The 24,253-nt window shown below is 41.1% G+C and overlaps 1 protein-coding gene across 26 annotated transcripts in view; it reads right to left on the bottom strand.

The window, feature by feature from the left end:
• Positions 1-24,253, bottom strand: part of PLCB1 (phospholipase C beta 1) — an 807,198-nt gene that overhangs the window by 195,519 nt on the left and 587,426 nt on the right. For all 26 annotated transcript variants that reach the window (XR_008313428.1, XM_053284740.1, XM_053284741.1 and 23 more), the window contains one exon: positions 3,835-3,992. Coding sequence is in view for 25 of the 26 variants with exons in the window: in XM_053284740.1 (XP_053140715.1) it covers positions 3,835-3,992 (158 nt within the window). In the remaining variant the exon portion in view is untranslated. The remainder of the gene's footprint in view (positions 1-3,834; positions 3,993-24,253) is intronic.

A 24,253-nucleotide genomic window follows, 5' to 3' on the forward strand; every position in this document is an offset into this window, starting at 1 on the left:
TTATGTTCTATTATTTTAATGGTCAGTATATTGGCAATTTAACACTAAAGAAGCATCACGTGTTTAAAGTCATCACAGCCAAACCATGGCTACCGGCAATGCAACAAAATGCCTCAAATATGTCCATTAAACATTTCTGTTTACAATTAACATTGACTTACACAATGAAGAAAATTACTCAAAATAGTCCCATTGAAATTAAAAGGACTAAGGCATTCTCTAACCTTTCATTTTAACTTCAATGGGATTATTCTGAGTAAATTTCTTCATCATGTCAGTAAATATAACTTAAAGGTCTACAATAATGTCCTGAGATGGCATGTTAACTACTGTGCTAAAAAATTTAAGTTAAAATGTGAGGACTTGTTTGACCAGAACTGCCACGTCTGGATCTATCCAAAACTAGGGTTTATATTCCACACACACACACACACACACACACACACACACACACACACACACACACACACACACATATTAAAGTAAAGTAAAGTGTGCCAGTGAGTCGGTGTCGACTCCTGGCAACCACAGAGCCATGTGGTTGTCTTTGGTAGAATACAGGAGGTGTTTACCATTGCCTCCTCCCATGCAATATGTGATGATGCCTTTCAGCATCTGATAGTGGAAAAACGGGAGGGGAGAGGAAGACAACTGTGACTTGGTCATCAATGATCATCATAGGAATATAGGAAGCTGCCATATACTGAGAGAATGGCCGTGGCTTACTCCGAGGTGGTAGGCAGGAATCTCTCTCAGTTCTATCTTGGAGATACCAGGGAGGGAACTTGGAACCTTCTGCATGCAGGTGCTCTTCACAGAGTGACCCCATCCCCTAAGGGGGGCATCTTACAGTGCTTGCACATGGAGTCTCCCATTCATATGGAACCAGGGTAGACTCTGCTTAGCAAAGGGGACAATTCATGCTTGCTAACACAAGACCAGCTCTCCCACCACTACTTCTTGTTTCAGTAGTCATATTGCCACCCCATGTAGAAATAAATCATATAAAGCCTCAGAGAACAAGAAAAGAAAAGCTGAATTCCTTTTATCATTTCTCTTCTCTAAAATTAGCATTAACAACGTAAGTTCTCTCTTCTTGCCATAAGTTAGATATGCCAGTACCACCGGTTTCCTAAACAGCTGTATATCTGATACCAAATTCACATGTCTTGAACACAGTGCTTATGTTGAAGCCAGATAAACTTCTAATGAAAGCTTAACTTACAGCCCAACTCTATGCTTCAGCTAAAATGGCTAATCATTGCACTCTGTACAATCAGATGACTGACATCTCTCATCTCTTGTCCTTCCCACACCACACATTGACTCTGTCCACTTCGGCTTCATTTTAAGGCTATGCTCCAATGTGCTGCATCCATTCAGTTGTACAAGAGTAACTGGACTACCTAAGGAACGTAGGCAGTTCACTGATACAAAAGGTATAGACTTCTTCCTCAGTTGGTGAAAGGGCTTCCTCTTCTGGTGCAAGAGCACTAGGAAGCATGCTGTTTGGTTCAGTCACTCCTGGATATTAAATAATATATAAATGGCTTCAAAGGTAATACATTCTGAGTTCACCTCTTGGATCCATTGTGGCCCTACAGGTGTTCATTTCCACAGTTCTGCACATTGTCTCGTTTCTCCTTTTATAGTAGTACTTTATTTGAAGACGAGTGTATTTCACTGACTTCCCAAGGATTAAAAATAGGGATGTGTGAATCAATTCGAGTACAAATAGATTTCATTGGCTAGATTCGGGTCCAAATCGAATCACACCAGAATTGATTCAAATCGATTCAGGATTTGGATTCCTGCTATTAATCCCGCCCCCCCAGATTCCCAGCTTCCATGAAAAAAATAAAGCTAAGCTTTATAGAAGTGGAGTTATGGAGAAGTGGAGTTATGGAGCAAAATGCATGGTCACTATTTTTCCAAGTGTTTGGATTCTTTGGTGTATAATAACTTTTCCTCAGTGAATCCCTATAAGGATTCATTACACACATTCATTTCTTCTATTCATTTTGACTGTCTTTGGAAAGTGCCAACTGCCAACTGCCATGTGCCAACTACACCCTCCTCGCACCCACAAGGCAGTGGGGTACTACTCAGTTTATGTTCTAGGGATATTTTTAAGTGTTTAGACTTTTTGGTGTCTAATACCTGGTCATCCAAGGTTTGTAAAGTGTTTTAAAAGTATTTTAATTGGTTTTAAATTGTTTTGTTTTTGAATTGTTTTTATATTGTTTTTAGCACTGTGTTTTGAATAGTGCGTTTTTATGTCTTTTTAAAGATGTTGTACACTGCCCAGAGCCTTTGGATGGGGCAGTTTATAAATGTAATAAAATAAATAAATAAACAAATAAATAAAAACCTTTCCTCATAATGAATCCTTATGAGGATTCATTATACACCAAAGAGCTTAAATACCTTAAAAATTCCTAAAATATTATTATTATTACATTTTATATCCCACTCTTCCTCCAAGGAGCCGAGAGCGGTGTACTACATACTTATGTTTCTCCTCACAACAACGCTGTGAAGTAGGTTAAGCTGAGAGAGACGTGACTGGCGCAGAGCCACCCAGCTAGTATCATGGCTGAAAGGGGATTTGAACTCGGTTCTCCCTGGTCCTAGTCCAGCACTCTAACCACTACACCACGCTGGCTCTATAAAATATAAATGAATATGCAGTGGCTTGTGGGTTGGAGGGCAGTTGGCACATGGGATGCCACTAATTCCCCACCTCCACCAACAAAGCAGTGGGGTCAAAATGAACAGAAGAAATGAAGGGGTGTAATGAAGACACCAAAGAATCTAAACACTTCAAAAATTCCTAAAAAATAAACTGAGTACCCCAATGTGTGTGTGTGTGTGTGCGCGCGCGTGTGTGTAGTTGACACATGGCAGTTGACAGCTGGCACTGTCCAATGACAGTCAAAATGAACAGAAGAAATGAAGGCATATATGATATTAGACACTAGCCCTACCATGTTTGCTTTTTCTGACGTAGATTTTTTTGAAATTGCTTGTTGAACGTATGATCCACATGTTGGGACGAAGGCCGGAGTTTTCTAATTTACCCTCTGCTGTGGCCACTCTCCGGATAGCACCCCACACATGTGCTATTCACATTTTTAAAGCTGCTGTTGGAGCCAATGCGAACTTTCCCTCCTTGTGTAAATAGCTTGCGAGCAGGGATTGAGACTAAGTTGAGACCACAGCTATGGGTAGGGTTAAAGCCCTCCTAACCTCCGCCATTGACCCTATCCAGATCATGCTCCCCGCCCCACATGCCATTTACACACAAACACAAGTTCATTACGGCTAATGGGACATCCCAGTTAGCTTATCCCTCGCTCCCTACAATTGTGCACTATTACTGAAGTTTCGGGATCGTATGTGAAAGAGGGCTTGACCCTTTCCCTCCCAACTACAGTCCTCACAAAAATCACCTCTCCTAAAGCTGCTATTGACACTGTTCCCTCCAATGGCAAATAGCACCATTGGGGTGGTGGTGGTGATTTTCATCAGGACTGCAGGATGACAAGATGGGTTAAATGCTCTCCTGTGGGTTGTGCCCCCCTCATGACCGCTTTAAAGAACACAAAGATGAAGATGTGTTTTGACATAGTTAGTTGGGCACTCAGTGGAGCCTTGTAGCTTACACCTCTTTTACAGTATATGCACTATGGTGTTTTTGGAGAAATGTCCATGCCCCCATCATATGTACCCCCTCAACTAAGTGCATCCTGGAGCACGCACAGCCTTTCTCGAAGCATTTTACTTTGTAACACTCTTGTTCATCAAGGAATTTTAGCAATACCACAAATATACCTTAAAGGAGATTTCCGTTGTCATGGTAAATCCATGAGTGATGACGGGCTCTTCTTCAGCTGTCCGGCCTTTCCAACAGTCCAGCTCAACACAGCGGCAGCCAGACAAGAGCACTTGGCGATACATCTCCACGGAAGAGTTGCCAGCCAACTGTCCAGCTGCAACCATATAACAAAGCATGAGAAAAGAGATCCCCATTGTAGGCTTATCGACTCAACGCACAGAATCTAACAATAAGGAAAGCTAACATCATCCATTGTGCCCAGCGGTAAGAAACAAAACTAACAAATCCCTTTAAGGAGCATAAAATCTAATGAAAATGCTGCACAAATAATCAGTATTGTATTGTTCTGCTCTTGCCTTCAGATGCACTGTAACAATTTATTTCCAGCCTGAGTACAGAAAACTACTTTGAGGCAAATTTACCTTTGACAGTTTTCATATTCCTGGAGAGAACTTCAGAGAATTAATGAAGAGGCTGAAAACGAACCAAGATTCCTTCTACCACCATTAACTGTCTTTTAAAATTCACACTTCTGAAATATATAGTCATTCAATTTATTTGTGGCAGAAAAAGCTCTCATGTCCAAAAATAAAAAAAATAAAAAAGGTACCTTACAGCTCCTAAGAATTCAGTTGTTAACTAATCAACATCAAGAATTCGATGAAGTGTTCATAGTTCCTAGAATTTTATATGACTCTCTTTACTTCTCTTTTGCTTTTTTATAGTTGCATGCTATACAACCAATGAGCCTGATCCAGCCTAAGTGAAGCTCTTTTAAGTCTCACCAATTTTAATCAGAGAGCCTTAAAAAGTGCTCCATTCTCCTAACTCAAGTCAGTGGGATTTTAAAGGATGTAACTTGAGCTCTATCAGATCTGTTATTAAGAACAGTGAAAAGCTTTAAAATAACTTCAGTATAACTGAGGGAATACAAATTCTGGAACAAACCTAAACTTGTGTTTTGGCTATCCTTGATCTTGTGCTTCATTTTTCAACCTGTACTCTAGGTGCAGCAGCGATATAAGAAGATGCTGAAAGGCATGATCTCATACTGCATGGGAGATGGCAATGGTAGCCCCCTTCTGTATCCTATCAAAGAAAACCACATGGCTCTGTGGTCACCAGAAGTCGACACCAACTCAATGGCACAATTTTACCTTTACTTTACTTTAGGGTAACTATGCAATCAATCACCAGATTTAGCTGATTCGTTTAATGTGTTTAGCTAGCTGGTTAATCATTGCTTTTTCCCTTTACTAAATAATACTTATTGGCTTGCACAATAGTAAATTAACTTCTCTGTTACTTTTATTAAATGCATAATAAGAGGGGTTTGTTTATATTGTTTTTGGGAAAACAAGCAGCAACATATACCATCTAGGCAATCCAGAGGGATTTTGCATGATTGCACATTTCACAAGGAAAGAATACACCTTATTACTATGCATTAATTTTTCATTGATATGCACTTCCTGCACACTCCTTGGAATTTTATAATGCATTCTTGGATAAGAGATCCAGAAATATCTGCTCATGTGTTTAAACTTGCTGAAAATACACACAACATAACTGACTCCACCCCCACCCCCCATATTTGTCATTTCAATCGAGTGTTGTTCATGTCCGGGCTTGTGCATAGTAATCCTAGAAAGCCACCAGAGAGAAGAGAATGATCTTTGCTTTAAAGCAAATGTTAGCCACATGGCACATATGGGTAAACCCTGGAAATTCTAGCAAAAAGAAAAGAGCAATGAAAGACTAACATGTTTTTATTTGATTTCCTTGGAATGGTATTTCTTACTCTCATGTAAAGACAGGCAGAAACCCTGTGAAATATGGATATATCTTTTGATTCCCTCAAACTTTGTACATATAGTTAATGGAAACAGGACTTTGCTTTTGATTAAATGTGGTGTGTCAAGAGCATCACTAATGGTGGCCTTTCTACAGTTCCATGGCCCGGATGTTTAGAAGGCACATGAACATATGAATCTGTAACGAGTTGCTCCATCTAACGAGTTGCTCCATCCATTGCTCCATCTAGCCCAGGGGTGCCAACTTGAAATAGCAGTGCTTTTCTAAGGCCAAATTAATGACATTTTCGTTTTAACCAGAAGTCTGGATACTGAACCTGGGAGCTTCTGCAAATGCTCTACAACTATTTATTATTTATTTTTATTATTTATTTTTAGATTTTCTTCCCACTCTTCCCACAAGGAGCCCAGAGCAGTGTACTACATGCTTAAGTTTTTCCTCACAACAACCTTGTGAAGTAGGTTAGGCTGAGAGAGAAGTGACTGGCCCAGAGTCACCCAGCAAGTATCATGGCTGAATGGGGATTTGAACCCGGGTCTCCCCAGTCCCAGCAAAAAAAGGCTCCCATCAACGGGGGTGGAGAGAAAGGTCCGCAAGGAAGGCTAGCAATGGAAAGGAAGCAGGAGGGAGGAATATGACAATGGGAGGGAACCTTCCTTAACTGCAGGAATCCCCATATAAAGAGTAAAAAGACTGTCCCTGGCTTTCAGCACTGGGCCACCAGCAAAATTCTCCCCCTCCAAACATAGTAGGACTCATTATCCCCTGCTAACTGAGCAAAGAGGCACCCTTTAAGGTGGTGGTTCTCTTTACTGAGTAGGGGGAGAGCAACTGGCCCTATCCAGCCCCGACACAGCATCCCTTGAGTCCTTTGGTGTCAGGGAACCATTTTATTTCTATCTAATCTAATCTAATCTAATCTAATCTAATCTAATCTAATCTAATCTAATCTAATCTAATCTAACCTAATCTTATTTTACCTAATCTTATTTATCTATCTACCTACCTATCTATCTAAACCACTTAGGGAACTTTTGTTGAAAAGCGGTATATAAATGTTCATCGTATTCATATTGGAGACTCTGAAAATACATGTGGATGAGATTACTCTTTTCCCTGGTCATCCAAATAAGGAAGGCGATCAGGTGTCTGGAGAGGTGTGTGTGTGTGTGTGTTTAATCCTTTCTGGAAGGCATGGATGCCTGTAGTAGTGAGGCATCTTCCAGCCCCAGTGTGTAATTATCCAGTCACACATTTGGACCTATGGGGAAGCCACCAGTGGTGCACTCCCAGTAGGTGGCTCTCTAATAACACACCCATCAAAACACAAAGCTTTGATCTAAACAGAAGCTGTCCCTAATGAACTCTGTCATAGTCCTGCTATGGACTGTATGTCCACCAGTCCCTCTGCATTAGGGGGAGAGGAAGGGGTGCATGAATGTTTTCCTCCATCTGGTGTGTACGTCTGCATACACATCTCCTCCCCCACGTGATGCAGAGGGGTTGGTGGACGTTTCCTTCCAAGTGGCCCTTTGATAGGGATAGATTCTATTCAGGTAAGAACTGTGTGTTCATGTGTGAATCTTTAGAATAGCCACCTATTGGGGGCGTGCCACTGGTGACCTCCCCATGGTTCCAATGCATGACCAGATAGGGACATACAAACCTGCCATATACCGAGTGAGACCATTGGTCCATCTAGCTCTGGCAGCAACTTCTCCAAGATTGAAAGCAGGAGTCTCTCTCAGCCCTATAGTGGAGATGCCAGGGAGGGAACTTGGAACTTTCTGCATGCAAGCAGGGGTGCACCTAGGTAATTTTGGCACCTGGACTGTCCCTGCTGCGAGGCCCCCACAAGGCCAGCTTGCTACCACAAGACCAGCAATCCTCCCATAATTTTTCAAGATGTTCACACACTCGGTGTTGGTAGGGGAGTTCCTCAGTATTACATGCATTCATATAATCTGGAAGAGCCCATCAGTGTTCCCTCTAACAGGGATTCCCAGATGTTGTTAACTACAATTCCCAGACTCCCCAGCTGCAATGGCTTTTGCTTTTGGATTCTGGGAGTAGTAGTCAACAACATCTGGGAATCCCTGTTAGAGGGAACACTGCAGCCCATACACTATTCGTGAAATGCAAAGGGGGGGAAGGAGAGCAGAAGGGACAACATCAGATGCTGGGCAACGGTTTACTGAAATAAACAGCAAACCGGTGTAAAATCCTTCTTTGAGGGCTACTTTCCTTTAAGGGAAAAAACACAGTGTTTATGGGGGAATATTTAGTCATTTGTGCCCACTTTCAAAGTAGAAGTTGCAAAATTCAGACATGGGTTGGTTACCTTAGTGAGACTTAGGCCTAAGTTTATTATTGTATACTCCTGTTTGCCAGGAGGACTGAAGAGCTTGCTGGTTGGAAAGCATCCATCCACAAGTAAAACTCCAAAGGGGAGGCTTATATACCCAGCAATTCCCAAGGAAAATATGAACACAGATTGTTCCAGAGTTGTCAAACAGAATCCCCCCCCCCTTAAAGTCTCAAGATAAGTTGATCTTCTGTTGTCACACATATGTAAAAGATTGAGTAGGAGTGAAAAAGAATTTAGATGCATCCCTTGTTAATCTACCTCTTCATGGATATGGGAAATAGCTAGCATATTGAAGACCAATGGTTTCAAAATGAAGAATAAACGGAGATTTGTCATTTAGGTAAAGCTCTGACTTGTGGCACTTGGCAGGGAATAAATCTGAAGCATACTCCACAGCATAGATGATGCTTTCCATCACTGTTTGGGAGAGGTTGGATAAAAGAAAGTGCAAAGGAATTATATGAATCATGAAATTAATCTCAGAATGGCTCAGAACAGTAGTTGAAAGGATGGCTGTGTGCGTGAGCCTAGAAACTGTGCTTAGTTAATCACAACAGATAAATGACCTTTGTTGTTTAGCTTTTGGCACTGCACAGTGAGGTGCTACAGAGTCAGTCCCTCACTGTGACAATAGTAATAAACTAAGCTGATAGCCAGGAGAAATCTATTGCAAAGCTAGGCTCCAAATTAAAGTCTGGAGGCTATAGGGGCAAAAAACAAAACAAAACAAAAACTCTGAGAAAAATATTATTTTTGCCAAAAGGATGGCATTTCTTCAAGTTTAGGATAGAATCTCTTGAAATTACTTTTCTTCTTCCCTTGATGGATGGCAACCTTGGATTATAAATGTAACATTTCCCTAAAGGGGAAGAAAGAGCTATAATGTCTAAATAAATAATCAGCACTTGATGTACTGCCAATTATTATTTTTTTTAACTAAAGGCTAGGAAAGTGGTCATTATAATTAAGAATGAATTCATGCCATGTGTATGTCTCTCTTTGTAGTGTAATATTTTTTCCTTGTGGATGCTATTTTCTTTGCTTAGAAGTGATGAGACTTACATTAAGAAGAAGATTTTATCCATCAAAGAAAACACTACTAGATTTAATGGTTTATTTATTTTCTCTAATCATTAATTATTGGCTTCTTTTAAAAAATGATGTTTATTATGTACAGAGTTGTGTACAAAATTAATTACATAGTAAACATCTTTCATCATATATTTCCTCTTTCCCCCCAAAAATACATTTTTCCATTTCCAGGTTCCGCTAAACTTCCCCCAAAACGTCTGTCTACAGTGTTTCCAGTATCTGGGATACACAATTTTTGCAGCCACTAATTCATAATGAAGACCCTATCTTACACATCTGGAACTAAACAAAGCAGAATGCTGCTATATATTTTTGTAGTCTATACATAATAACAACAACAACATAAATCCATTCAAAAGGCATATTCCAGTATCTACAGGCTTTATGAATGCAGCCCTACCATAAACCACAGCATAATTCCAAACAGCCAAAAGTATAAATCTGATTCAGTTTCAAATGAGCAACTATCATCTAAGCATCTTACTGGTCTTCCTTGAGAATGGTTGGTTTCTACTGCTGCTTTTAAGCCATAATAGAGCATGTCACGTTACTGAAGCTTCCACTCCCAAGCCATCATCTTTCTAATCCAGAAAGATAGCACTTCTGCAACATTTGTTTCAACATGCAAATAAATGGAGTACTTGTTAAATGAATACATATCTGACAACACCATTTGTAGCTGTTGTAGCTTGAAAGAAAAATGGATTGCTGTCAGCTACAGTAATGCATCTATAAAATGCAATGATTAAATTCCATTTCAAGCCAGATGTTTCAGTTTTATGCAGCACAACAAACCCACTAAAAAGTGGGGCATGCATTTTTCATCATAAAGCATTTACTCTCCTACTCTCTAACACAACAATTATATTCTTCTGGTTAATCATCTGCATAGTAAAAGCTCTATAATTTGCCTGAGCCACAAATCATATATTAAAACAACATTTAGGGTCATATGTTCAAGAGCCAACTTCTAAAATTATACAATCAACCACATGGCAAGGAACTGGCAATTGGAAACCTGGGTGGAGTTCTCTGAAAGTCTGGCTCAAGCCAATCAAGAGTTAGATATACAACAGCTTCAAGTTTATATACCAGACCAACAGACAAATACAAACCCAATCCATGGCTGACCCTACACTCTCATTTAGTAGCGGTATCTGAGTTGCAGAAAAGTTGCTTTTGAGTCAAAATACTCAATTGTTGATGTAAGGGTATTTAAAACTTCTCCGCCCCAATGGATACTAGGCTCAAGTACCATACTTTCAGTCTAAAATCTGGAAAGAAATGTAATCAAGCATGGGAATTTTGTTTTATTATTATTGTTTTAAAAAACTATTACCACCAATCATACAAAAAAACCAAAAAGAATTCAGTATCCTCATTAAAACAAGATGCAATATTTAACAGCAACTGTATGTTATATTTCTTCACACATATAATTTAATTATTAGGCCTGTGCACATCCAGAAAATTTGGATTTGGATTCAGCCCAATCCAAATGTGATGATATCAAATTTTGATTCTATGGGCTCTGGCAATATCAGATCGGATTTGGAACTGGAGTCCAAGTTCTGACTTAAATTCAGATTTTCCCCCACAGAGGTAAATGGGGAAATTTAAAACAAAACAAAACAAAAACAAAAAACTCATCAGTTGGTCCTAAGCCTTGAAACCTGCCACACATGTGGCAAAGTAGGTCAGGGCCTGCTGTAGCGAATTTGAAGAGCATTGGTCAATCCCTGGTTTATGGTGAATTTTTAAATGTTTTGTTTAAAAATTGCTAAAAATTCTGAAATCTGGCTTGTTTCAAGCCAGAACTTTATTTTAAAAAACCGTCTGAACCTGAAGACCCTCCATGGACCTTCATTCCACCAGCATGTGTCAGAGGAATCTGCCTTTTGCCTTCATGAAAAGGGGTAACAGCATGCCCCCTTTACCCCCCAAATTGTATCTCCTGAATGGATAAGCATACAGTTATGAAATCTCGCATACAAGACATCCAGATCTGCAGGACTCTGTGTGATTTTTTTCAATGCTATGGGCCAATCCCCTGATTTTTTTGTGATTTATTTGAAACCTTTCTTTAGAATGGCTAAAAATGGTGTAATCTGGTTTGTTTTCAAGTGAGAAACTTTACAAAAAGTTCTGAATCTGAAGACCCTTCTTAGACCATCATGCCACCCCCATGTGGAGGAAAAAAGACATTCCTTTGATTTTATATTCATTTTTTCCTTTTCAATTGTAGTAACAGGCACAGGCAGACCTTTTACAAGGGATTAAAATGACTTCACACCTTTTAATTCCTTAATGGCTGTAAGGGAAAGTGAGAAATTATTTGTAGCCATAAAATTAGAAACCTTCAAAGTACTTTCATTTTACTGTGTGCTTTTGCAATGGGGAAGACAAAAATTAATACCAAATCAAAAGAATGTCTTTATTCCTCCACACAGGGGTGGAATGATGGTCCTAGGGAGGACTTCAGATCCAGGACTTGTTGTAAAGTTCTGGCTTGTAACAAGCCAGTTTTAGCCCTTTTTTCTATTTTACCCCCCCCAAAAAAATTCCCCACATTCAGAGGAGTTACCCATAGCCTTGTTTGGGGGGTGTGTGGACACAGAGTAGTGCCAATGTCAAAGTCATGTGTGCCAGATTTCATAACTGTATGCCCATCCATTCTGGAAATATAAAAAGGGGGCAAAAGGGGCATGCTGTTACCCCATTTTGTGAAGGCAGATTCCTCCGCATGCAGGTGGAATGATAGTTCAAGCGGAATTACCAGTTTCATACATTTTTGTAAAGTTCTGGCTTGAAACAAGGCAGGTTTTCATCATTTTTAGCCATTTAAAAATAAATAAATGAAAAATTCATGATCTATCAGGGGGGTTGACCAATTCTCTTCAAATCTGCAACGGGCTCTGACCGCCTTCCTCACATGTGTGGCAGGTTTCAAGACTCTAAGACCAACCAATGATTTTTAAAATTTCCCATTCAACTTGCTAATCCTGAAATTGTGAATTATTTCTGAAATTTATTTTAATATTTTTATTTTCATTCCAACTTTACCAAACCATTTTCTTAAATGGATTCAGATTTTTCCAATTTTTACTGATTTGGGGCAATTTTCAATTAAATCAGAATGTTTGAATCTGAATTTGAACAGGTCTATTTATGAAGAAAAACATTTATTCCTGGCCAGAGTCAGAACACCTTTAAATCTAGGGTGGGTTGGGTGGGGGAGGTGTGTGTGTTCTGTTTTTTGGCCTACAAGCTGCAGTCCCAAGCACATGTAATTGGAAACAGGTCCCACTGAACTAGTAGGACCAAGTAAGCATGGTTACCATTTGGTTTCATGACATACACTACTTAATGGAAACCTTGGGTTCCAAGATGTCGTGGGACTACAACTCCCAACACCCTCAATCACAACAGCCATCACATAACACTTATTTTTAATAAATGGAGATCAAACACAGGCAAAACTTGACCCAGTATCTCTAGGTGAAGAACCATTTTCCTGCCTACATGCTGGTGTGTGCAGACATAGCTTCATCTTAAACAGTTTGCTCTTGCAGGATGCAAAGTGTTTTAATTTTTGTTTTTTAAATTAATCCAGTGAGATGTTTAAACAAACTCCTTTCAGTTCAACTATAATCTTAAATCTTACTCAGTTCAAGTGTTCCACTTTGGAAAAGCAGCCCTCACACACTTACTCAATATTCAAGGCAGCTGACTTTTTCTCAGAATTGAGGTATCTTCTATTTCTACACATTTGGTTGCATTACAAGCAGAGTGGTCAGCATTGCTGAGAAATCACCTGCAGTTTTCTGTTTCTTTATTATTATTATTATTATTTTATTATTATTATTACATTTATATCCCGCTCTTCCTCCAAGGAGCCCAGAACGGTGTACTACATACTTAAGTTTGTCTTTCACAACAACCCTGTGAAGGAGGTTAGGCTGAGAGAGAAGTGACTGGCCCAGAGTCACCCAGCAAGTATCATGGCTGAACGGAGATTTGAACTCGGGTCTCCCCGATCCTAGTCCAGCACTCTAACCACTACACCACGCTGGCTCTCACCTTCAGTCATTCTGAAAAGTTTGTAGGGTTTTTTGTCTCCTTTAATAGACCCTCTGTCAAAACAGCTGCATTCATATGAAGGGATGTTAATTATACATAACTCCAAAGAACGAAAAGTCTAATGAGTTCCTTTACACCACTGGGTCAGATCAAAGGGTCAGTGCATCCCACTAAGGTCAGACTACCTGGTAGGCAGCAGATCCAATTCCAAGGGTGGAGAAGGAGATTGTGCAAAGTGGATTCTTTCATGCAGAACACTGTCAAATGTTACCTTATGGATACAGGAGAGAGGAGGGATGAATGCATCTATACTAAGAAGATCTTTAGTGAGATCCATAAGTGAACTGACCCAGATTGTTCAGACAGTAAGTGATAAGAGACTACATATGAAAAATATTAGTTGTTCATTCACAAACTTATATAATGCCCAGTTCCAAATTGTGATTTGACTGTCAATTGACTTTTGGATGTGGCAAAGTCAAGGGTATAAAATATTCGAATTAGTCCTTCTGTGTGGAAAGTTGATAGTTACCAAACTATGGCAGGCTAGCATATTTATTTATTTAATATATTCATACACCGCCCCAAACTCATGTCTCTGGATGGTTTACAACAAATAAAACAAAACATTCAAACAATTTATAACCACATATCTAGTTAAAAATCTTGGGTGAAAAAATGGGTAAATAAATATTAGGTCTTAACTTTCTAGGACATTTATAAGTATATTAACCATATAATGATATGGCAAAATGTGCAAAAAATGCCCTGATTGTACTGATAAAGTAACACATTGTCAGGATATAAGATTGAAAATAAAGCTGCCAACATCAAAATGTTATATAAATCCATGGAACAGACACATTTAAAACATTCTTTACCATTCTGGTAGCACCTGTAGAGGGTAAAGAAAAAGGCTAAAACTGCAGCAGGAAACTCCAAAGCAAGTGCAAATGAGGGGGAATTTATTACTAAAGTATTTTTTCTACGTTCAACACATTTCAGCAATAGCCTTCTTCAGAGGCACATTTAAGAAAATAGCTTTAAAAATGACTGGTCACTCATCAAAAATAATTGTTTCTAACAGCATAAAATCCTACTAACCGTAATAACCATACATCTGTCCTACCCAGATTATTACAGTTAATGGGATTTTATGCTATTAGAAAATTCATTTGGGTGAATGACCACTCATACTTGTAAGATTTTCCCCTCTTATGTTTGCCTGAAGAAGGTAACTTGCTGAAATGTATTAGGGATAGGTTTTTTGAAAAAGAAAAAAAATCCCAATTATTTCCACCTTTTTGGAGTTCTGCCATCCTTCTTTCCTCTCCAGCAGCAGGAGGTACCATTTCAGATTTCAATAATGGAAAATGTAGAGCTTTCAGTGGTGATTTAGAAATAGGGGGATTTAAAACAGGAAAAAGAGATTTCTCAAGTTTCCAAGACCCATTTTGGGTTATATTCAGATTAAATTAGCAAAAGAGTAGAGAATTTTAAGAGCTTTCGTTGTGCTTCTTTATTGCCTTATAATAACCACAGCAATGTTATCAACCTGGGGCAGCTATCCTTATTTTGGATTTGTCTTCAACATGCTTATCTACTACAGAAGCCTATTTCATTCTTTATAAAAATGGTCATTCTGTGTATAATTATAGTTGGAAAGATACGTAGATGCTCCTAAGGAATAATCATATGTGGTCTGAAGCACAGGACGGAAAGTGGCATCTTCTAGCCGTCCTAAAGGGATTCCTTCATCCCATCACAAAAAGGTTGCAGAGAGCTGATAAAGGTACAGAATGGGGAGACAAAGAGAAAGAAGTGTTGAAGCACCTTCCCCATGAGAAACATGTTTGGGCCTTTCTAAGTTTAAAAAGATGAAAGCTAGGTGAGCAGAGAATAACTTTAACAGAAAGCTCTACATTCTTAAATAGAGTGGAAAGAACAAACACAGCCACATTTATCTGCCTTTTTACACTGCTAGGAGTGTAGTCCTCTGGGGTAGCAAGCATGAACTGCTCCATCTACTAGGCAGGGTCCACCCTGGTTTGCATTTGAATGGGATACTACATGTGAGCAGTGTAAGATATTCCCCTTAGGGGATGAAGCTGCTCTGGTAAAAGCATCTGCATGCAGAAAGTTCCAAGTTCCCTCCCTGGCATTTCCAAGATTGGGCTGACAAAGACTCCTGCCTGCAACCTTGGAGAAGCCGCTGCCAGTCTGTGTAGGCAATACTGAGCTAGATGGACCTATGGTCTGCCTCAGTATATGGCAGCTTCCTATGTAAGAATTTTTGAATGAAATGAGTTGGCAGGAGGTTCAAATAGACAGGACAAAGTACTTCTTCACACAAGTTACACATGATGTGGTGATTGCCACTGATTTAGATGACATTTAAAACCTACTGACAAATTTGTAAAAGAGAGGAGTATCAACCATGATAGCTAATCACTAGAGCCGGGTTCAGGCATAACACGAAACTGGAGGTCCCTTCTCCTTTGATTTTGCTAACCGAATGTCCGAATATGGCAAACTAGAGTAAAAGAGAAAATTGGCCTGTGGTTTCCCTCCCCAAACTCCATTTGTGATCTTCAGTTTTCTCTCTAGGTTGCATTGTCCCAACCTCTAGTTTGGCAGGGACAGTGTTACATCCAAACGCTGGTTCCACTGTTAGTTTTGTCTCAAACCAGAGAGAAGCTCCTCCCTCACCCCTGCTGCTATTGGCTGTGCGGGCTGTCCTTCAGGAAAGAAGAAAGCCCACAAAGCCAGTTGCCCAGCCTCTCTGCAGTCTCGCTGACTGCCAAGAGACCTCTCTCCCCAGTGTCCCCGTGTCCCCAACGTCTAAACGTGGATGGGAGAGCGGAGGGAGGGGGTGCAGAATAGGGAGTCTGTCCGGGTTCAGACAGAACTCAGAACCATGGGTCCAATGGGCCCACGGTTCCATGTTACGTCTGAACCCCGCCAGGCTCCCTATTCAAAGGAATCATATCTCTGAGTACTAGACTTTGAGGACAACCAGCGGCTGGCTTTTTCTACTGTACCTTCCTTGTGGGCTTCTGGGGTATCTGTTAAACAAAACTTCCAACTAGGTGAACTTGATCTGATTCAACTAGGCCATATTATCCAAAAGGTATCATGTATCTGAACACATTGAAAGGTAATGTATGAATTAGCCCCAAGACTAATGCTTGAAGCTAAAACCTAGTGTGAGAAGAGCTCCTCCCTTTATCACTAGGCATTTGTTCTCAACAAAATGGAAAGGGTGAACTTAAGTCTCTTGCATTGCACTGATTCGTAAGCTGTGCATTGCTCTCTGCCTGCTGGTCTTCTCAGGATAAAACAGGGAAGAGGAAGATAGAGCTTGTGCCCGCCTTAAGAACTTTGTTTCCTTCAAGAGGGCTATCACATACAGTTCTCCAATATGATGGAAGCATGCATATGTAGTAGAAGGTACACATTTTTTTTCTCATTTTCTGTCAACAAAGAGTTTTCACTGGGTCAACAGAGAGGGTGTGAGCCTGTCTCCCTCTATCCCCACTTCAAACCAGAGCAAAGTGGGCAGCTATATATTCTCACCCCTCAATGTTGACTGATAAAAGGAGGGAGCAATTATTTCATTACTTCCCCGGGGCGCTTCTAAAAATAAAAAGTCCTCAGACTTTGTGGAAAGCCTCCATTTTTGTCTCTCTATTTTCTACCCATTTTGGGTGTTAATCCATCAGTCAGAGTGACAAAGGACTGTAATTAAGGAGTTTAATTAGGTGAACATCTGAAAGACAAAACCAGAATGGATGTCTGTCCTGAAAGTGTCACAACTACTCTGCACTGCACAATAGTTAACCATCAGGTATCCAGTTAAACTCAATAAGTTACAAAAAGTGCTGTAACTTGAAAAACCCCAGTTTTGATCAAAACTGGTACACAAACACAAGCAGCACTAAAACTAGGTATGCAATATAGCATTATTGATAAAATATGCAATCCAGTTTTTGATGTTGCATAGAAAATAACAACCCTATTCCTGAATTATTAGTATTATCTCAGCTAAAACAACAAATTTTACTCAGTGTGATCTGCAATAAGAAGCTTGAATCCAGCAGCATTAGAGTTTTTGCTTTCAAGATCAACAATTTGAAATTGAAGGGGCGCAGCTGTTGTGTTAACTTGAAACTTGGCATGCATGATTTACTTGATGCAGTCTCCAAATGTGCTTAATTTCAAGGAGATCTGATAAAAATTACTACAGCTAGAGCAAATTAAAATGTGCTAACTTTGACAATTTAACCCTTTTTAATCCAAATATTATCCAGGCATTTCATATATTTCTTTCACATTTTGATGAAAATGATTGATGTAATATGTTCAGAGTTGTCAAGAAAGGCAATCCTTTATTAGTTTGATGAAGTTTGGAGCAGTATTCTCGTTAGTAATCGGGGAGGCAACATGCGCACACCGTGGAGACGTGAAGCGTACGCCAAGCACGCGCGATGTACAGCCAAGCGGGGAAAGGGGCGGCAGGGAGGTATCCTGCCGCCCCAATTACTAACGAGAATACGTGCACCGGAGGGGGGAAAGCGGCAGGAGGGGTAAGTAAACCCTCCCCCGCCCTTAAAGGAACCCCTCACCCCAATCCATCTGGACCGGTCCGGAGGCCTGTAGAATGGCCTCCGGACCAGTCCGGGCACATCACTAAGCCTACCCAGCACTAAAGCATCCTTTTCTCCCCGCCGCATCCTCTCATCTGTCAGTCAGCATGAATCCCTCACAGTTCTTCAGAATGACCTCAGTTGAGACTGTCCTTGCTGCCCATCCCCACTGTCAGAACACTGACAGGAACACTACAACTTGACTTCTGCAATAAGAAAATCCTGCGGACTTCATTGAAGTAGGCCACTTTAATTACACTTATGTTCTATGTAAACAAACACACACACACTGAGGTAATCTCAGTGAAATCTGGCCTATTTACTTGCCTGTTCACAAAGCTCTACTTATCTCACCATTCCCAGCTCTCCTGTCTTTTAGACCTTGATCATTTCTCTCTCCTAGACCTTGATAATATTCTCGCTCTTTATCCTAGACCAATGGTTCCCAACCAGGGTTTCTCCAGATGTTGCTGAACTACAACTCCCATCACCCTCAGCCAAAATAAATTGTAGCCAAGAATGATGGAGGTTGTAGTTCAGCAACATCTGGAGGAACCCTGGTTGGGCCACTTGGGCAAAAACATTTCCAGTGTGAATGCTACTTCCCATCTCCATGCAGTGCTGTGTTTTCCCCAGCCCAAGGGGGAGAAGGGCTGTAAGAATAACAGAGCCCTGTCAAGCCCCAGGACCATCCTGAAAGGCACATCCAGAGTGCTGGGAAATGTAGCCCTTCCTAGCACCTTCCTCACAGAGTTCTATGGCCAAAGTGCTGAGAAAGATGACACTTCCCAACGTACCATATGCACCTTCCAATTGTAAACCTTCCTGAGATTTATATAGATCCCTCAGAAATAGATTTATACTAGCCAACCCCACACACAGCATCTGTGCACTCTTTGGGGCCAGTGGTTACCTCTTCCCCCTCACCTTCTGCCCCAGTCTCCGCTTCCGGGCCCAGCTGCCTCTCCTCCTCACCGCCATTTCTGCCCCCCTTCTTTTCCCCCTCCTGGGTCTTGCCTCCGCGTCTAGGCCAGGCCTGCCACCGCCTCTGGCCTCCGTGGCCAGGCCCGCCGTGGCAACCAATTCTCCTGGGTGTGCCTCAGCCAATCAGGCGCGTCCGCCGGCCAGCCAATCAACTGGGTATGGGACGCACATTCCAAGGCACACCCAGGAGAATTATATATAGATAGATAGATCCCTCAGAGTTGAGCAACTACAGGCCTGTCTCCAAACTTCTGTGGCTGGGCAAGTTAATTGAGTGGGTGGTGGCTTCCCAGCTTCAGACAGTCTTGGAGGAAACTGATTATCTAGACCCAGGCTATGGGGTGGAGACTACCTTGGTAGGCCTGATGAATGACCTCCTATTGTGAACTGACAGAGGAAGTGTGACTTTGTTGGCTCTTTTGGACCTCTCAGCAGCTTTCAATACTATTGAACATAGTATCCTTCTGGAGCATCTGAGGGGGTTGGGAGTGGGAGGCTTTGCAGTGGTTCCGCTCCTACCTCTCGGGCAGGTTCCAGATGATGTCTCTTGGAGACTGTTGTTTTTCAAAATCTGAACTTTTGTATGGTGTGCCTCAGGGCTCCGTATTGTCTCCGATGTTTTATTTATTTATTTACTTACTTACATTTATATCCCGCTCTTCCTCCAAGGAGCCCAGAGCAGTGAACTACATACTTAAGTTTCTCCTCACAACAACCCTGTGAAGTAGTTTAGGCTGAGAGAGAAGTGACTGGCCCAGAGTCACCCAGCAAGTATCATGGCTGAATGGGGATTTGAACTCGGGGCTCCCCGGTCCTAGTCCAGCACTCTAACCACTATACCACGCTGGCCAATGTTGTTTAACATCTACATGAAACCACTGGGAGAGATCATCAGGAGATTTGGTGCAGGGTGCTATCAGTATGCTGATGACACTCAAATCTATTTCTCCATGTCAGCATCATCAGGAGAGGGCATAACCTCCCTAAATGCCTGCCTGGAGTCCGTGATGGGTTGGATGAGGGATAACAAACTGAGACTGAATCCAGATAAGATGGAGGTACTAATTGTGCGGGGTCGAAACTAGAGTGACAATTCTGGATGGGGTCACACTTCCCCAGAATGAACAGATACACAGTCTAGGAGTGCTTCTGGATCCAAGCCTCTCCCTGGTGTCCCAGGTTAAGGAAGTGGCCAGAAGTGCCTTCTATCAGCTTTGGCTGATACACCAGCTGCGTCTGTTTCTTGAGATGAACAACCTCAAAACAGTGGTACATCTGCTGGTAACCTGCAGACTGCAATGCGCTCTGTGTCGAGCTGTCCTTGTATGCAGTCTGGAAACTACAGTTGGTCCAGAATGCAGCAGCCGTGTTGGTCTCTGGGTCATCTCAGAGAGACCATATTACTCCCGTATTAAAGAAGCTATACTAGCTGCTGATATGTTTCCGGGCAAAATACAAGGTGTTAGTTATAACTTATAAGGTCCTAAATAGCTTGGGCCCTGGGTATTTAAGAGAACGTCTTCTTCGTGATGAAACTCACCACCCATTGAGATCATCAGGCGATGTCTGTCTGCAGTTGCCACTGGCTCGTCTGGTGGCTACTCAGGGACGGGCCTTCTCTGCTGCTGCCCTGAGGCTTTGGAATGCACTCCCTACTGAAATAAGAGCCTCTCCATCTTTGATAGCTTTTAAAAAGTCTTTAAAGACACATCTGTTCACCCAGGCTTTTAATTAATATTGTTTTAATGATTTTAATGCTGTTTTAGAATATTATTTAAAATTTTTAAAATTGTTGTAATGTTTTAAACTCTTGTTTTTTGTTTTAACTAATGTTTTACTTAATGTTTTGTTTTAACTAATGTTTTACTTATGTTTTTCTGTTTTTATTTTGTTGTAAACCAACCAGAGCTGTAAGTTTTGGGTGGTATAAAAATATGATAAATAAATAAATAAATGGCAGTATATAAAAGTGGCAAATACATAAATACTGAAGTAAATTTTCATTTTATTTATTCATTTATTCTTGCTTCTTCTCCAAAGAGTCCAAAGTGGTGTACATGGTTATGTTTATTCTCACAATAACTCTGTGAGATAAGTTAGGCTGAGAGAAATGTTAATGGTCCAGAGTCACCCAGTATGTTCATGGCTGAATGGGGATTTGAAACTGGGTTTTTCTGGTCCTAGTACAACACTTCAGCCACTACACCACACTGGTTCTACTACACCATTGTAATGCAAAATATCCTACAACTGTTTCAGAAACATGTAAGATATAATGCAATTCACTGCATTATATTATACAGTGTTGATTAGAATCAACACTAAATGTGAGACTGGGGAGGACATTGGATTGCCAGCACTGTAATGATACATTTCCTTTTCACAAACCACAGAAATTAGGTAGTCAAATAATCTGCTGGTTAAAGACGAGAGTAGTTAAGTCTATCTCATTTTGTCTCAAGCTCCAAAAAGCCGGGAAATTGGAACCTAAGGCTGATGCCTTAACAGATGTGCTACGTGATCAGTAATGATGTTGTGCAATAAGGGTGTGCATGGAGGTCACCTTATGCACCATGGTGGCAGCGCGGCTCCTTGGAGATAGTGGCTCCCCTAGGCTCTGCCAGCACTCCACCCCCATTAGTGCAAGCCGGTTCGGGCCCATTAATGTGGAGGCCATTAGAGTGACCATGCGCTTGCATGGAAGCCTGCACCAGGACCTCACAGCCCATGATGATGTGGGGAAGTGCTGGCAGGGCCTAGGGGAACTGCCACCGGCCCATTTTCAACCTCGAGGAGCTGTGCCACTGCTGTGGCATGTAAGGTAACCTCTCAACTGCCCCCGCCCATGCTTTTTCAACCCTGTAGGGTTCCCCTGATTCTTATAAAGGGAAATTCTTATCGGACCTGGTTTGGCTCTAACCCAGACCCACTTTCTCCAGGGCCAGGCTAGTTTGAACTCGACCCAGTCCAGTTCAACTTGAACCAGTTCCCACACCCCTACTGTTCAATGTCACAAACAGCAGTCACATACAATTTGCCTTCAGTGCACCCACATGGACACTATGGGGCATCTTTGCTGGTGCCAGCACTCCACTATCCCTATTTTGAGCTGGGCCTCAAAGGAAACATGGGGTGCTTAGTGGGCAATTTGCAAGTGAGCACAATTTGTAACACTGAACAATGTCATTACTGATCACTTGGTACGTCTGTTAAGGTTTCAATTTTCAATTTTCAATTTAAGGATCCCATCTTTGTGGAGCCTGAGCCAAAATGAGATAGCCTTAACTCTGATCTTAAACTGGCAGTTTTTAAACTAATATTTATTAAATCAATCTAATATTATTTTTTTAATCCCTACTTTAAATGTTCTGCTTGCTGCCCTTAACGTTCACTCCTGAAGCAAAATATCATAAAGACTGAACTGGAACAGTTTGTGTTTTCAGTGATACACAAAGAGAAACACTGGAGTCCAAAGACAGTACAAGGAGGAGTTGTTTGTCCTGTATGGGATCATTTATGCATGCAACTAACTACTATTACTAAACAGTCTAAAGTGGTACACTGGAAGGAAAAGCTGAACTACTTGATTCTTCTGACTGTATGACATACAATTAAGGATCAATGACCAACATTTCCGAAACACCCAGGCATCACTTTCTTAAATACTTTATAAAATTACTAGAGTTGATTTTAACCTGACACAAAGAATCTACCTGAGCTTCCGTATTACTACAGCTTAGAAAATACAACCTCTAGAGCAGGGGTAGGTAATCTTGACTCTCTAGCTGTTTTTGAATTACAACTCCCATCATTTCCAGCCACAATACATTGTGGCTGGAGACGGTGGGAGTTGTAGTTCAGTGACAGTGACCCAAGGTTGCTTACCTTTGCTCTATAATCTTATGTTCATTTTCCAGTCAAAGCAAAAGACAAGACCAAGCAGGGCTATGCAAATAGGAGGGAAAGGACAGTATTCACTCTTCAGGCCTGCTACTCTACTATTATAATGCTATAGCCAAGGCAGCTTGGACAGGCTTGCTCTAAGTGAGAAGGGGCACTTGTCTCTCTTCCTAGTAAGCTAAACTGATACGTCACTAATGGCTTAGTGAAAAATGAGGCTCCCCTTCCCTCCACTTGCTCAGGCTGCTAATGCATGCTGAATAGTGATGAAGATGAAACCTGTAATGCATGGGGAGATGGGGGGAGGGAGGGGTTCTGAGAAAGCGAATCCAAGGCTTCCCTTTGAACTTCTTAAGAACAGGGCCCAGACTCCTCCACAATTTGGGCTCAATTCTGCGGTCACGACCTGAGCACGCAAATGGCCAATGCACATGTGTGGCAGCCTTCAAAATGACCACTGTGAGCAGAGAGAAGACTGAAAAGGCCTGAAAATGGGCTGAACCAGCCCTAAAAAGACTGAGGGGAGGCTGGTGGTGTGTGTGTGTGCGAGCTGTTGGGGACCAACCCCCAACGGCAGCACCTCCCAGTGGCCATTTTCTTTTCTTCTTCTTCTTTTTTTAAAAAAAATTTTTTTAGCTGTAGAACCCGAGCCAGCCTGGGGGCTCTGGCCAGAGGCATAGCTAGGGAAAATAGCGCCTAGGGCAAGCACTGAAATTGTACCCCCTGTCCAAACATCTGACACCCATCTTTCAGATAATTTTACCATAATATCAGCTCAAAAATACAAGTCAAGCTCGTCAATCTTTTAATATTTCAAAAACTATTTAGCAGTGGACGTAGCCAGACCAAAATATGCTGGAAAACTACAAATTGCAGTATGCTGGGACTCATGAAATACCCAAATACTATGTGGAGGCATACTTGGAAAACTAAAAAGAAGTGCCTGTCTAATTCTCTACTATGCATTATAGCATCACTATTACATAAGTTTTAAAAATAAATGGAGAATTTGACTTTTCCCAGATACTCTGAAAATAATTAAAGGATATGCAGAATAAACTGTGTCACTGCTTGGAATATATTCTAGTATTTCAGAAAGACAGTTAAAATGAGAGAAAGAGAGCAAGAAACTCCCAGTGGGTCTTAATACTAAGGATTTCACACTGATTCAAAGACAAACTCATCATTAATAGCCATATTATTAAGACATCACATTTAACTCACTTATCACAAGAAGCAAAGTAAGAGCAAATGAATACAATTCTAGCTCATAAGCTTCAGCTCAGTATTCACAACCCCTGATTCTCTGTACATATTGCCAAACTGAATATGTGTATAGTGACATATTATATATATATATATATATATATATATAATATGTCACTATACACATATTCCAGTCACTATACACATATATGTGTGTGTGTGTGTGTGTGTGTGTGTGTGTGTGTGTGTATACACAAACCTGTAGCCCCTTCGGGGGGCTTCCTAAAGACCATGGGGGGGTCTGCAAAAGTTCTCCCTCCTCCT

The sequence above is a fragment of the Hemicordylus capensis genome, chromosome 1 (assembly GCF_027244095.1).
Source record: "Hemicordylus capensis ecotype Gifberg chromosome 1, rHemCap1.1.pri, whole genome shotgun sequence".
Classification (NCBI taxonomy): Eukaryota; Metazoa; Chordata; class Lepidosauria; order Squamata; family Cordylidae; genus Hemicordylus; species Hemicordylus capensis.